The sequence below is a fragment of the Amblyraja radiata genome, chromosome 8, assembly GCF_010909765.2.
Source record: "Amblyraja radiata isolate CabotCenter1 chromosome 8, sAmbRad1.1.pri, whole genome shotgun sequence".
Taxonomy (NCBI): domain Eukaryota; kingdom Metazoa; phylum Chordata; class Chondrichthyes; order Rajiformes; family Rajidae; genus Amblyraja; species Amblyraja radiata.
In genome coordinates, this window is record NC_045963.1 from 49,814,807 (window position 1) to 49,830,172 (window position 15,366).

The 15,366-nt window shown below is 41.3% G+C and overlaps 1 protein-coding gene across 4 annotated transcripts in view; it reads right to left on the reverse strand.

Moving 5' to 3' along the window:
- The window catches only part of akt3 (AKT serine/threonine kinase 3), a 340,627-nt gene that overhangs the window by 43,981 nt on the left and 281,280 nt on the right, over positions 1 to 15,366 (reverse strand). For all 4 annotated transcript variants that reach the window (XM_033025852.1, XM_033025854.1, XM_033025851.1 and 1 more), the window contains 2 exons: positions 8,698 to 8,820; positions 6,294 to 6,422 (listed from right to left, as the gene is read on the reverse strand). In XM_033025852.1, coding sequence (XP_032881743.1) covers positions 6,294 to 6,422; positions 8,698 to 8,820 — 252 coding nt within the window. The remainder of the gene's footprint in view (positions 1 to 6,293; positions 6,423 to 8,697; positions 8,821 to 15,366) is intronic.

The following is a 15,366-nucleotide window of genomic DNA, read 5'->3' on the forward strand; positions in this document are numbered from 1 at the left end:
CGTATTCAACAACAATTTGCAAATCTCATCACATCTTGGATTACTGCAGCATATGACAGTGTTTTACCAGTGCTTCAAGTGTGATTAGAGATGGCCATATAGTGGTTTTGCCAACACCCCTCACATTACATTAATGCTTTAGACAATTTTTTTTGCTATCTCTTTTCTAGCCTGTGAAAACTTAAAGGATTGGATTGTACTTTAACTTACATAAATCAAAGGAAGAGTGTGATACATAAATTTTAACATTTCCTCCAACTATTAATATTTTAATCTCATTCACGGGAAATTGTTGGAAATAATGAAAGTAGTATTTCATTGGTTGGCTCATCATCTGAGCATTCTATACAAAGACCCATGGGTAACACACTTTAAAAATGTCTCAATCAAAAAAGAATATTTGCTTGCAACAAGAGAAATTTTACTCTTTTACAACAGTTCTACAAAGCATTTTTGACTAAATTTCACAAGTACCTGTACTACCTCTGCCATCTGTTACCATCTGCCATTATTTAGAATCCATTTTTTTTTGTTGCAAGAACACATGATACAAATATCACCCAGCACTGAAGTTATTTATTGGCACTACTGAGTGTTAGGCTTCTAAAAATTATTTTCACTTGCGAAGTATTTTTTGGGGGTGAAGGAAGAAACACAAAATAAATTTTCTATCTTGGATTATCAAACTGCAGTTTTTGTTGCATTTAAGTGGCTTGGATCTAGAATATAAAATTGTTCAGCCCTGTTTACATTGTAAAAAAAATGTTGCAAATCCTTTAAATGATATTCGTCACCAATTATTATTTGTGAACCCCTGACAACAGGCCAATGATATGTCTGCTGCATTCCACATAGCATATTCATTTACCATTGATATTTAATAGGACTGTCACAAAACTAACAGACCTGAGCAAAATAACTGTCAATAGCAGCTCAAGAGTCAAGAAAGTCAAGTGTATAATTATTATACGTACCAGGAATGGAACATTGAAATACTTGTTTGATACAGTTTTACAGTCCCATTAATGCAATAACACCACAAATAAATATACAATAATCAATAGTACAATAAATTAATAATCAGTCATACTAGGTAACGAGGTCATAATATTGCAAAACCGGTAGGCAGTGCAACCAAAACAAAATTTGTTGAAGGTTGTTGTTGAGGTAGAGTTGGACAGTGTAGTTTAGGAGCCTGATGGTAGCTGTTCTTGAACCTGGACGTGGTTCTCAGGCCTTTGTACCGTTTTGATGGCAGCAGCAAGATGAAAGTGTGGCATGGGAGTTGTGGATCTTTGATGATATTCATAAGTTCATGTAAATGGACCAGATTTAGGCCATTCGGCCCATCAAGACCACTCCGCCATTCAAATCTTGCTGATCTACCTTTCCCTCTTAACCCCATTCTCCTGCCATCACCGCATATCCCCTGGCACACATAATAATCAAGAATCTATCTATCTATCTCTGCCTTAAAAATATCCATTGACTTGGCCACAACCTTCTGTGGCAATGAATTCCGCAGATTCACCATTCCCTAAAGAAATTCCTCCTCATCTCCTTCCTAAAGGAAGGTCCTTTAATTCTGAAACCATGACCTCGGGTCCTAGTCAATCCCACTGGTGGAAACACCCTCTTCACATTTACTCTATTCAGGCCTTTCACTATTTGGTAAGTTTCAATGAAGTCCACCCTCATCCTTCTAAACTCCAGGGAGTACAGGCCCAGTGCAGTCAAACGTTCATCATATGTTAACCCATTCATTCCTGGGATCATTCTCGTAAACCTCCTCTGGACCCTCTCCACGGCCAGCAGATCCTTCCTCATATATGGGGCCCAAAATAGCTCACAATACTCCAAATGCGGTCTGACCAGCACCTTATATCGCCTCAGCATTACATCCCTGTTTTTGTAGTCTTGTCCTCTCAAAATAAATGCTAGCATTTTGTTTGCCTTCCTTACCACTGATTCGACTAGCAAATTAACTTTTTGGGAATCCTGCACCAGCACTCCTCAAGTCCCTTTGCACCCCCGATTTCTGTATTCTCACCCCATTTAGAAAATAGTCTATGCCAAGTCAAGTCAACTTTATTTGTCACATACACATGCAAGATGTACAGTGAAATGAAAGTGGCAATGCTTGCGACAGAACAGAACCAGTATTTACATTAAAAAAAGAAGACGCAACAGTATTTACGCCCTGGTGAGATCAGAGTTTGCAGTGGGAAGAAACTCTGTCTCAGCCTCTCTGTTTTGGCTGCATGACAGTGGGGGAGCTTGACTGACCGCAGCAGCTGGAACATTCCGTTGCTGGGGTGGTAGGGATCCTTCATGATCCTACAGGCTCTGGAACTGCACCTCCTGGTGTATAGGTCCTGCAGGGGGGGGGGAGTGCAGTTCCCCTGGTGCGTTCTGCCGAACGCACTACTCTCTGCAGAGCCTTCCTGCCCTGGGCAGAGCTGTTGCCAAACCAGATAGAGATGTTTCTGGTCAGGATGCTTTCTACAGCACCACAGTAGAAGGATTGAAGGATCCTCAGAGAGACTCTGAATTTCCTCAGCTGCCTGAGGTGGTAAAGGCGCTATCTTGCCTTTCTCACCAGTGTGGCAGTGTGTGTTGTCCATGTCAGATCCTCTGTGATGTGGACTCCCAGGTATTTAAAGCTGCTCACCCTATCCACAGGGTCCCATTAATCCCCAGTGGCGTGTGCGTCCTTGGAAGTTGTGCCCTTCTAAAGTCCACAATCAGCTCCTTAGTTTTTGTGACATTCAAGAGGAGGCTGTTATCCTGACACCAGAGTGCCAGGCCAGCCACCTCCTCCAGGTAGGCCTTCTCATGCCTTTATTCCTACTATCAATTTACTGCACAATTTACTCGCTGCCTTTCATCTGCCACTTCTCTGCCCACTCTTCCAACCTGTCCAAGTCCTTCTACAGAGCCCCTGCTTTCTCTACACTACCTGCACCTACTATCTTCATAGAATTCTCTCCAATAGTTTCCCTGCCACTGACCCGAGGCTCACCGATCTATAGTTGCTTGGATTCTCTCTACTTACTTTCTTAAACAAAGGAACAACATTGGCCACTCTCCAGACCTCCACCTGTGGCTAGAGAAAAAAGAAAGATCCTCGTCAAGGCCCCCCGCAATCTCCTCTCTTGCCTCCTTGAATTACCTGGGATAGATCCCATCAGCCCCTGAGGACTTATCCACCTTGATGTTCCTCAAGAGCCTCAGTACCACCTCCTTCTCAATCTCAAACTGCCTCAACATATTTGTATTCTCCACACTGACCTTGCTGTCATCCAAGTTAGGGTGGTAGGGTAGCGCAGCAGTCGAGTTGCTGCCTTACAGCGCCAGAGACCGGGTTCGATCCTGACCTCGGGTGCTGTCTGTACGTTCTCCCTGTGACCACATGGATTTTCCCCAGGTGCTCCGGTTTCCTCCCACAATCCAAAGATGTACAGGTTTGTAGGTTTTGACTTTGGTAAAACTTGTAAATTGTCTCTTGTGTGTAGGATAGTGCTAGTGTACGAGGTGATCGCTGGTCGGCGCGGGCTCAGTAGGCCGAAGGGCCTGCTTTCGTGCTGTATCTCTGAACTGAACTGACGTCCTTCTCCTCGGTGAATACAGATGCGAAGTACTCGTTCAATATCTCACCGACATCCTCCAACATCAAGCATCAATTCCCTCCTTTATCTTAAAGCAGTCCTACTTTCTCCATGGTCACTATTATTTTTACCGTACGTATGAAACGTTTTGGTATTTTTCTTAATCCGACTCGTCAATGATACAGTATTTCATGGCCCCTTCTGGCCCTTCGAATAGCCCACCTAAGTTCTTTCCTACTTGCTTTATATTATTTTTAAGTTCCGTCTGATGCCATCTTCCTAAACCTGACTTACACTTTCTTTTTCTTCCTGACCAAGGTTACAACCTCCTTGGTCTTCCACGGTTCCCCTACCTTGCCATCCTTATCCATCTTCCTTACTGGAACATGCTCATCCCGCACTTTGATCAACTAGCCCTTAAACAACTCCCACATGTCCTCTGTGGATTTACCCAATAAACAACAGGTCCTAATCTATTCAGATTCAGATAAGATTCAATTTTAATTGTCATTGTCAGTGTACAGTACAGAGACAACGAAATGCATTTAGCATCTCCCTGGAAGAGCGACATAGCAAATGATTTAAATAAATAATAATAAGTGATAATAAGTGTCCGGGGGGTGGGGGGGTGATTGGCAGTCACCGAGGTACGTTGTTGAGTAGAGTGACAGCCGCCGGGAAGAAGCTGTTCCTGGACCTGCTGGTTCGGCAACGGAGAGACCTGTAGCGCCTCCCGGATGGTAGGAGGGTAAACAGTCCATGGTTGGGGTGAGAGCAGTCCTTGGCGATGCTGAGCGCCCTCCGCAGATAACGCTTGCTTTGGACAGACTCAATGGAGGGGAGCGAGGAACCGGTGATGCGTTGGGCAATTTTCACCACCCTCTGCAATGCCTTCCGGTCAGAGACAGAGCAGTTGCCATACCATACTGTGATGCAGTTGGTAAGGATGCTCTCGATGGTGCAGCGGTAGAAGTTCACCAGGATCTGAGGAGACAGATGGACCTTCTTCAGTCTCCTCAGGAAGAAGAGACGCTGGTGAGCCTTCTTGATCAGAGTTGAGGTATTGTGGGTCCAAGAGAGGTCATCGGAGATGTTGACTCCCAGGAACCTGAAGCTAGAAACACGTTCCACCTCCGTCCCGTTAATGTGGATGGGGGTGTGCGTGCCGCCCCTGGACTTCCTGAAGTCTACAATGAGCTCCTTGGTCTTCTTGGAGTTAAGGGCCAGGTTGTTGTCAGCGCACCATGCTGCTAAGTGCTGGACCTCCTCCCTGTAGGCCGACTCATCGTTGTTGCTGATGAGGCCAATCACCGTTGTATCATCTGCATACTTGATGATGGTGTTAGTACCATGTACAGGTGTGCAGTCATAGGTGAAGAGGGAGTAGAGGAGGGGGCTCAGCACACAGCCCTGTGGAACGCCGGTGTTCAGTGTGAGGGTTGAAGAGGTGTGCTTGTCTAACCTCCTTAGCTCCTACCCAATGACATTGTAATCTGCTTTGTCCCCATTAAGCACCTTCCCCCAACAACCAGACATGTCCCTATTCAAGACAATATTTAGGTATGTGACAGCAGACATAAATACAGTGGCCTAGGGGGCCAGACTTCATGCTATTTGACACGATAGGTTTCTCATTTTCTTTTGTTTTGGTCTTGTACAATAGATATGCATCATTTACTGACTATCAGAGCATCTTAGTTCCAATCTTCTACCAATGTAATTTGCACTCACCATTAATAAATATGGAAAAATTGAATCAACTAGTCTTCCAAGAAGCCCCTTACTTCCATCAATACTTATGTCTATCTTGTGTTTGGGAACTTTAGAACCTGCATCTTATTTCTCTTTAGCAATAGTACAATTACCATAAATTATATATTTTAATCTTTTATTTTTCCCAACAACAATTTAACACATTAAATCTGAACACAAAAAACTATAATAAAATCAAAAATGCAACAACAGCAGTTTTGGATATTACAACTTATTGGAAATATTGAGTAAATCGAATCAAATCTGCGCACATTAAAAAAAAAAATAGATATAAAAGACAGAAATTGGCAAAATCGTCGCCCCACATTCCCAGAAGAAAACACTTTAGATTCAAAAAGTGTTAAAAAAACAAACTCAAAAAAATTAGTGCCATTTTAACCCTCTACTCGAGTGTTAAAGTAAACAATACTAAATGCTGGACTAACTATTATTTAATGTTCTTGAAAGTTAATTGGAGATGATTTGATAAAACATTTTAAAGAACAAGATGTCAGAAGCAGCTGAATTATTAATTTAATTCCTAAAGGGTCATTCGGGGTTTATCAAGGATTTATTTCTGCTGCCAATTTAATACGAAAACCATACTTTCACAATTAATAGAACAAATTGTTTTCAGTAATTCTGCATCCTGCTTAGAGTTTCTGTAACTACATTGTTATAAAGGACTTTGGACAATTTTCCTCATGATAATATCATATGTTGTTATTACAAAACACAATAAGATTTCTCATCATGCAATATATGGTTGACAAAAATGATATCAAAGTAATCACTTTCATTAAGTTGTTATACTTTTAAAATGTACCCTTAAAACTACAGTAATATTCCTTCAGCGTTTTAAATGAAAATGCAATGTAGAAGGGAATAACTCAGAATAGGAAGATTTGGTCACTTTAATTATAATCACCCTACCTCTGGTGCCAAGTATTCTGGAGTACCACAAAATGTTTTCATGGTAGCAGCATCTGTAATTCCTTCTTTGCAAAGTCCAAAATCTGTGATTTTAATGTGCCCATCCTTGTCTAACATCAAATTTTCCAACTACAAAAAAAAATCAATTTGTACAATGTTATGCAGAAACCTATTACATTGAACACAAGGGAAGGATATCAATGATGGATCAATTATGAGTTAATTTCATTTAAAATACCCATTTTATTAAACAGAATAATAAATACAGACAATCTTGATTATTTTTAATCACTTATCTTACTGGAGTCCCATTCTCCACATTTCCATTGTGATCACAGGAGTAAAATTCAATTTTAAACCGCAGGTCATAGAAAATATACAAAAGACAATAGGTGCAGGAGTAGGCCATTCGGCCCTGCGAGCCTGCACCGCCATTCACTGTGATCATGGCTGATCATCCACAATCAGCACCTATAGCTTAAAACTAGCCTGTTGCAATCAACCCTATCCCACCAAAAATAACCTCATGGAAAGGAACACAAGTTGTACAAGCTCAAATCTGGCCTCTTGCCATTATATACAGCAGAAGTTATGCCCCCCACACAGGGTTATTCTCTGTCAATGATATCACTGAACCAGGATAATAAAGGAGTCATGAGAACTCCTATTGCAGCAGGCAAAATATTTTCTTTGTGCTACTTTGAACAAAAAGCACTCTGATAAAAAACTAATTGTGGTGGTGTCATTGTCTTCCCCTTATGACCAATAGCAAATTATATTTTAGCAAACAGAAGGGCATATTTTATTTGATAAATTTTCATCAATGGTCTCCCATGGCAATTACAACAATGGGTTAAACGGTAACCTTGTCCGAGGCAATTCCATCAGTCTATAGAAAAACTATATTATTTTCAGAATGGGCAAGGACTTTATTTTTTAGTGAAGTGCTTATAGAAAATAATTCATCCATTTGATACACATTTCTTTCTGAAAGCAAATTATGTAACAGTTCAGACTGAAGTCATAAAATCAATTTTTGAAACACATTTTTCAACACAATTTACAAATTAAAATTATGTCACATATAATGAATGATGGTTAGGATTTTTTTTCCTGACAACCATTAAAATGTATTCAACCCACACAATTAGAAAATACATTGTCTGCCATAAAACAGCATTTCTTCTAATATGATAGAACAAATAAAAATAAGTACTCATTCCTGCGTTTTGATTATTTGGAAAGAATTATCTTAAATTTGCTAAATCTTTTTTCTGCTTTCTATACACCAATTTTATTTCTAAAACGGCACCATTCCTTTTCCCATAAACATTGCAAACTAGTCAGACACCGTTTCTTCTCCAGCCAATGGGAGCTACACATGAACTGTAAAGATTTGGAGCTACATAACTATTTAACACATTTCTGCATCATTTGAACAATCATCGTTTTGAAATCAAGTGCTTATCCTTGCCTGAGAGTCTGCATTTTACTCTGTCTTCATAATTATTTCATTTCCTTTAAATTTTAATTGAAGCATTACACACAGTAACAATAACAGGATATATTTAGAAATTATTTGGAACACTTCTTATCACAAACAATTTTACATTGCTGGCCACAGTTTATTGACCTCTGTTGTATTTCCTGTACCCCACAACCATGTGCTATACATCCTTCGCTAAGACCCTCCATCTCTTCAGTTGCTTACTCCTACAGTAACTAACATGAAACAGTATTAACTAGAGTTTTCACCAACACTAATATTTTCCAGAGCTAAGCACTCATTTTTAATGTCATCCTTTTGCAGTGCTTTTGGGACGTTTTCAACACATTAAATAAGCACAATAAACATTCAAGTTGTATTAGTTGAACTGCATCTGTCACAATATTAAATATTTTATTCAAATGAAGAAATTACTATAGTATGGATTACAATATAAAGTTATAACACAATCTTAATTGTTTGGTGTACTGCATTCAAGCTTGCATTTAAGCTTTGTCACTTTAAATTATCGTCTGAGGAATTAATGTGATCGGCTAGACAACTTCAGAAGTTAAAAACAGAAGATGAAAGGTAACAATAACTTTTGATCACCGTGTTCTTCTGGTATTTTATGAAGTTTTTAGGATAATGGAAGATAGCCAATGTCTATTACCATCGTTAAGGTGAATTATAAGAAACAAAATAAAATTAGGGGAATTAAATATTAAAACGCAGGGATAAAGGTTTATAGGTATTAAAAGTTCGAAGAGATTCTAAAGTAATTTAGTGAAGCGCATTACTATAATCAATGGTGGAAACAGCAGGTTCAGCTGTTGCAAGTAGGTTATGAATAATTTCAAATGTGTTCCTAGTGTTGAAAAAAAGAGAAAAAAGAAGAAATTCTGATTACATTGTTACCTTGAGATCTCGGTACACAATCTTCTCGGAATGCAAATAATCTAGAGCTGAGACAATTTCTGCACCATAGAATCGTGTGCGGTCCTCTGAGAACACTCTTTCTCTCGACAAATGGAAAAACAGCTGCAAGGTAAACAGCAGGGACAGTATTGTAATAATTACTGATTTAGTGGGGAAAATTAACACAAACATAAAACACCTCTCATCACCATATTGTGATGATAGATAGTGCACCCTTGGTAGATACTGATGGCTCCTAGACAGCAGCTGGCTTATCTTTCAAAGTTTCCAAGGGGAAATGTGAGCTGCTAAATCAGCTTTTTAATCAATATACCAATCTTGTTCAAGACATTCTGCACATTGCCTATTTAACCTCCTACTTACTCCTGAAAAAAAAGTGCAGCAGAGTGATCTAATTATCCTTTTCATATTGTCAGATGTTGAGCTGCATTGTCAAATACCTGTATGTTCACACTGTCATAGGCATTCATACAAATTACCACTGTTACCTTCAAACAGTCCCGTATTAATTGACCTGCCATTAAAATTTGCATAAAACCTGAATGTGTCAAATAGGGATTAGTCATTTTAAATAAGCTACTGCTGTAACTACCACATTTCATATATTGGAACTAAAGGGTCCACTGAGTCAACCAAATCTTTCTTGAGATTTATTAACAAGATTTTTTGAACGTTTGCAAAAGAGAAATGCTGCATTATGCAATTTTCTGAATAGTTGAAGTAAATGCATCAAAATGGATGACACTTTAACTATTTTAATATTTCATACATTTTTTTTAATTAAAAAGAATCTGAAGTTATTTTAAAATTGTGACCACTTTATTTAAGAAGCTGAACAAGCAGAAAGGTGATGGGAAAAGACTGTTTTTTTGTCAAGTGAAAAAACAATTATTAATCCCTGATGTGCTGAGATTTAAATTATGTTAAATTCTTATAGCTATATCAAAATGCTAATCCTTTAGAATATTATAATGTACAAACTTACAACTTGCAAATGAATTTAAATATTGATGATTTTTAAAAATATTAGAATATGACAAATATTACCATTAATTTTTTCTGCAGCAATATATGAAAACAATAATTTTATTCAGCCTACTTCAATATCAATTGTAGTGTACTTATTAGATAAAGTTGACTTATTTGACTCCGCGTGATTTCAACATCTTATTGGTATGTAACTTTTCACCAATCTGGTCATTTTGTTAAATTACATTTAATCTTTATTGGTACTTATTGTTAAATATAGTAATTATTAATGGTAGGCAATTTGGCATATTTGCATGTTTGGCATATCAGCCAAACAGTTACAAAAAAACAACAGTAAAGGGCCTGTCCCACTTGGGCATCATTTGCCCGTCACGCAGGTGGCGCGCGAAGATTTTGTGAATCCCAAAATCCTGGGGCGCCGCGCGTGTCCGCGCATCACTGCCTAAGTCACCACGCACCATGCATGGCATGTGCACGTCACGATCCGAGCGTCGTGACGCGTAAATGATGTCGCGTAAATGACGCACAAGTGGGACAGGTTATAGTGCACATTGTCAGATTTTAATAAAGGCCATTTTTGTACATTTTGGTTTCACCATGTAGAAATTACAGCAGCGTTTATACATAGTCTCCCCATTTCAGAGCACCATAATGTTTGGGACACAGCAATGTTATGTAAATGGAAGTAGTCATGTTTAGTATTTAGTTGCATATCCTTTGCATGCAATGACTGCTTGAAGTCTGCACTTCATGGACATCACCAGTTGCTGGGTATCTTCTCTGGTGATGCTCTGCCAGGCCTGTATTGCAGCCATCTTTAGCTTATGCTTGTTTTGGGGCTAGTCCCCTTCAATTTTCTCTTCAGCATATACAATCTGTGCTTCCACAGCTCAAAAAAAATTGTCCTTAAATAGAAGCACAAATTTCCTGGGATTTTACGGTATTTTCTGAAATTTTCAAAAATGCTTCCTGCATGCTATTTGTTGTTGGTTTTTTTTTTTGCGGGCACACATTCACAACATAAAGAAGAACAAGGCAAAATCTATATTACTGAAAGTCTGATCTTGACCACTTCCTGTTCTATATATTGATTTTAGAAAAAACGCTGCTATTTTTGGCCATCTTACTCAGAGTCCCCCTCCGCTGTGCAGGACAAGAGGATTTTTCCCATAGATAGAAACATAGAAAATAGGTGCAGGAGGAGGCCATTCGGCCCTTCAAGCCAGCACCGCCATTCTTTGTGATCATGGCTGATCATCCCCTATGAATAACCCGTGCCTGCCTTCTCCCCATATCCCTTGACTCCACTAGCCCCTAGAACTCTATCTAACTCTCTCTTAAATCCATCCAGTGACTTGGCCTCCACTGCCCTCTGTGGCAGGAAATTCCATAAATTCACAACTCTCTGGGTGAAAACGTTTTTTCTCACCTCAGTCTTAAATGACCTCCCCTTTATTCTAAAACTGTGGCCCCTGATTCTGGACTCACCCAACATTGGGAACATTTTTCCTGCATCTAGCTTGTCCAGTCCTTTTATAATTTTATATGTTTCTATAAGATCGCCCCTCATCCTTCTAAACTCCAGTGAATACAAGCCTAGTCTTTTCAATCTTTCCTTGTATGACAGTCCCACCATCCTAGGGATCAATCTCGTGAACCTACGCTGCACTGCTTCAATCACAAGGATGTCCTTCCTCAAATTAGAAGACCAAAACTGTACACAATACTCCAGATGTGGTCTCAACAGAGCCTTATACACCTGCAGAAGAACCTCTTTACTCCTATACTGAAATCCTCTTGTTATGAAGGCCAACATTCCATTAGCTTTCTTCACTGCCTGCTGTACCTGCACGCCAACTTTCAGTGACCGGTGTACAAGGACACCCAGGTCGCGCTGTACCTCCCACTTACCTAACCCAACCCCATTGAGATAATAATCTACCCCCTTGTTTTAGCCGCCAAAGTGGATAACTTCACATTTATCTATATTATACTGCATCTGCCACGCATCTCCCCACTCACTCAACCTGTCCAGGTCACCCTGCAACCTCCTAACATCCTCTTCACAGTTCACACTGCCACCCAGCTTTGTGTCATCCGCAAACTTGCTAGTGTTGCTCCTAATTCCCTCTTCCAAATCATTAATATATATGGTAAATAGTTGCGGCCCCTAAATGCCTTGCGGCACTCCACTCGCCACTGCCTGCCATTCTGAAAAGGACCCGTTCACTCTTTGCTTCCGGTCTGCCAACCAATTTTCTACCCATGTCAACACCCTACCCCCAATACCATGTGCTCTAATTTTAGTCACCAGTCTCCCGTGCGGGACATAGAAACATAGAAAATAGGTGCAGGAGTAGGCCATTCGGCCCTTCGAGCCTGCACCGCCATTCAATATGATCATGGCTGATCATCCAACTCAGTATCCTGTACTTGCGTTCTCTCCATACCCCCTGATCCCTTTAGCCATAAGGGCCACATCTAACTCCCTCTTAAATATAGCCAATGAACTGGCCTCAACTACCTTCTGTGGCAGAGAATTCCAGAGATTCACCACTCTCTGTGTGAAAAAAAATATTCTCATCTCGGTCCTAAATGATTTCCCCCTTATCCTTAAACTGTGACCCCTTGTTCTGGACTTCCCCAACATCGGGAGCAATCTTCCTGCATCTAGCCTGTCCAACCCCTTAAGAATTCTGTAAATTTCTATAAGATACCCCCTCAATCTTCTAAATTCTAGCGAGTACAAGCCGAGTCTATCCAGTCTTTCTTCATATGAAAGTCCTGACAGCCCAGGAATCAGTCGGGTGAACCTTCTCTGTACTCCCTCTATGGCAAGAATGTCTTTCCTCAGATTAGGAGACCAAAACTGTATGCAATACTCCAGGTGTGGTCTCACCAAGACCCTGTACAACTGCAGTAGAACCTCCTTGCTCCTATACTCAAATCCTTTTGCTATGAATGCTAACATACCATTCGCTTTCTTCACTGCCTGCTGCACCTGCATGCCTACTTTCAATGATTGATGTACCATGACACCCAGGTCTCGTTGCATCTCCCCTTTTCCTAATCGACCACCATTTAGATAATAGTCTACTTTCCTGTTTTTGCCACCAAAGTGGATAACCTCACATTTATCCACATTATACTGTATCTGCCATTCATTTGCCCACTCACCCAGCCTATCCAAGTCACCTTGCAGCCTCCTAGCATCCTCCTCACAGCTAACACTGCCCCCCAGCTTCATGTCATCCGCAAACTTGGAGATGTTGCATTCAATTCCCCCGTCCAAATCATTAATATATATTGTAAATAGCTGGGGTCCCAGCACTGAGCCTTGCGGTACCCCACTAGTCACTGCCTGCCATTCTGAAAAGGACCTGTTTACTTAGGGGTCCTATATAAGGGTATAAGGGACTATATAAGACTATAAGGGACCTTATCAAAGGCTTTCTGAAAGTCTAGATACACTACATCCACTGGCACCCCTTCATCCATTTTACTTATCACATCCTCAAAAAATTCCAGAAGATTAGTCAAGCATGATTTCCCTTTCATAAATCCATGTTGACTTGGACTAATCATTTTACTGCTATCCAAATGTCCCATTATTACCTCTTTAATAATTGACTCCAGCATCTTTCCCACCACCGAAGTCAGGCTAACTGGTCTGTAATTCCCCGTTTTCTCTCTCGCTCCTTTCTTGAACAGTGGGATAACATTAGTTATCCTCCAATCCACATGAACTGATCCTGAATCTATTGAACATTGGAAAATGATCACCATGCGTCCACTATTTCTAGAGCCACCTCCCTGAGGACCCTGGGATGCAGACCATCAGGTCCAGGGGATTTTTCATCCTTCAGTCCCATTAGCCTACCCAATACTATTTCTCGCCTAATGAAAATTTCTTTCAGTTCCTCTACCCCCTTAGATCCTCTGTCCTCCAGTACATCTGGGAGATTGTTTGTGTCTTCCTTAGTGAAGACAGATCTGAAGTACCTATTCAACTCTGTGTTGCCTTTGGTTTGGAAATGCTAAAGCTGTGTTGCCTTTGGTTTGGAAAATGCTAAAGCTGTGTTGCCTTTGGTTTGGAAAATGCTAAAGCTGTGTTGCCTTTGGTTTGGAAATGCTAAAGCTGCGTTGCCTAATTAAAGTTGCCTTGCCTAATTAAAGTTGTCTTGCCTAATTAAAGTTGCCTTGCCTTCTATATAATTATCTTGACCAATTCCTGTTTGCGCTTTATATTGATTTTAGAAAAAACACTACCACGTACGGCTGTGATTTTTGGCCATCTTACTCAGTCCCCCTCCGCTCATCAGGTGCCGAGGATTTTTCCCATGGATGAAAAATAAAAGAGTTATTAGTGTTTAAAAAATGTTGAGATTCTCTCTCCTGTCAATCATGCCATGACGGCCACGCCCCTCTGGTGGGAGGGGGAGGGACTATAAAACCCAGAAGTGTGAGCACAGCTCAGTCTCTGCAAGATGGAGGAGGGAGAGGTCATGATTCGCTCTCTTTAGTGGCCTTGCACCCTGCTTGAAATGGAATATCAAGGAATAGCCGTGAGTCAACTGCCAGCCCACCAGCTGTGAGTGAGTGAGCTGCCAGCACAACAGGCTTGAGTGACTGAGCCGCCAGCCCAAGAATCCATTCGGCCCCCAATGTCCATATTAGCCCTCTGGAAATGAGTCCCTTCAGCACACAACACCCATACTAGCGCTCCAGAAACCCCCCCCATCCCCCCACTGGCCACCAGTCTTGGAATTATTGGAGAGGTGGAATATTGCGTTGGGGGACCAGTCCTCCCGTGTGATGCTGGGACCCAACGGGTCCCACTTAGTCTAGTAGATCTATGTAACTACACCGTATCTGCCTGCTTCTGTTACTCACTTGTACAGTGATATGCAAGGCAGCTTTCGTTGCCTCCAACAGCTTTCGTGGTCTTTGTTTTTTCAACCTGCTCTCATGTGTCTGTCTCTGCTCTCTCTCCCACCCTCCCCTTTCCCTCCGTCTGCCTCTCTCTCTCCCTCCCTCCCCCTTTCCCTCCCTCCCTCTTTTTGTCCCTCCTTCCCTCTCTGCCTTGCTCCCTCTCCCTCCTTCCCTCCCTCTTTCCTACTCACTCTCCCTCCCTCTTTCTCCCCCTCTCTCCCCTTCCCTCCCTCCTCTCCCTTCCCCTCTCCCTCCTTCTCTCTCCCCCTCGCGCTCTCCCTCCCTCTCCCTCCCTCCCTCTCTTATTCCCTCCCTCCCTCTCTCGCTCCCCTCCCTCCTTCTCCCTCTCACCCTGTGGCCATAGCACTATGTTTAAAGCCCATAACGCTGCAGCCCGCTGTATTTAGAACCTATGGCGCTGCAGCCGACAGCTCTTTGTTTAAATTCCCACGCGTTAAACTGACAGCGCTCTGTTGATCGCCAAGCCGGCAGTGCCGTGTGTATTACCTTTACACTCCTTTGCGGGCCGGATGTGGAAATTTCCCGAAATTATTCCATGTCCCTAAAATTACCCGAAGACAACCAGTGCTGATCTGTCGGACAGGTGTTTGGGGATTTTTCTTTATTATAGAGAGAATTCTTCTGTGATCAGCTGTGGAAGTCTTCCTTGGCCTGCCAGTCCCTTTGTGATTAGTAAGCTCACCAGTGCTCACTTTCTTCTTCCTA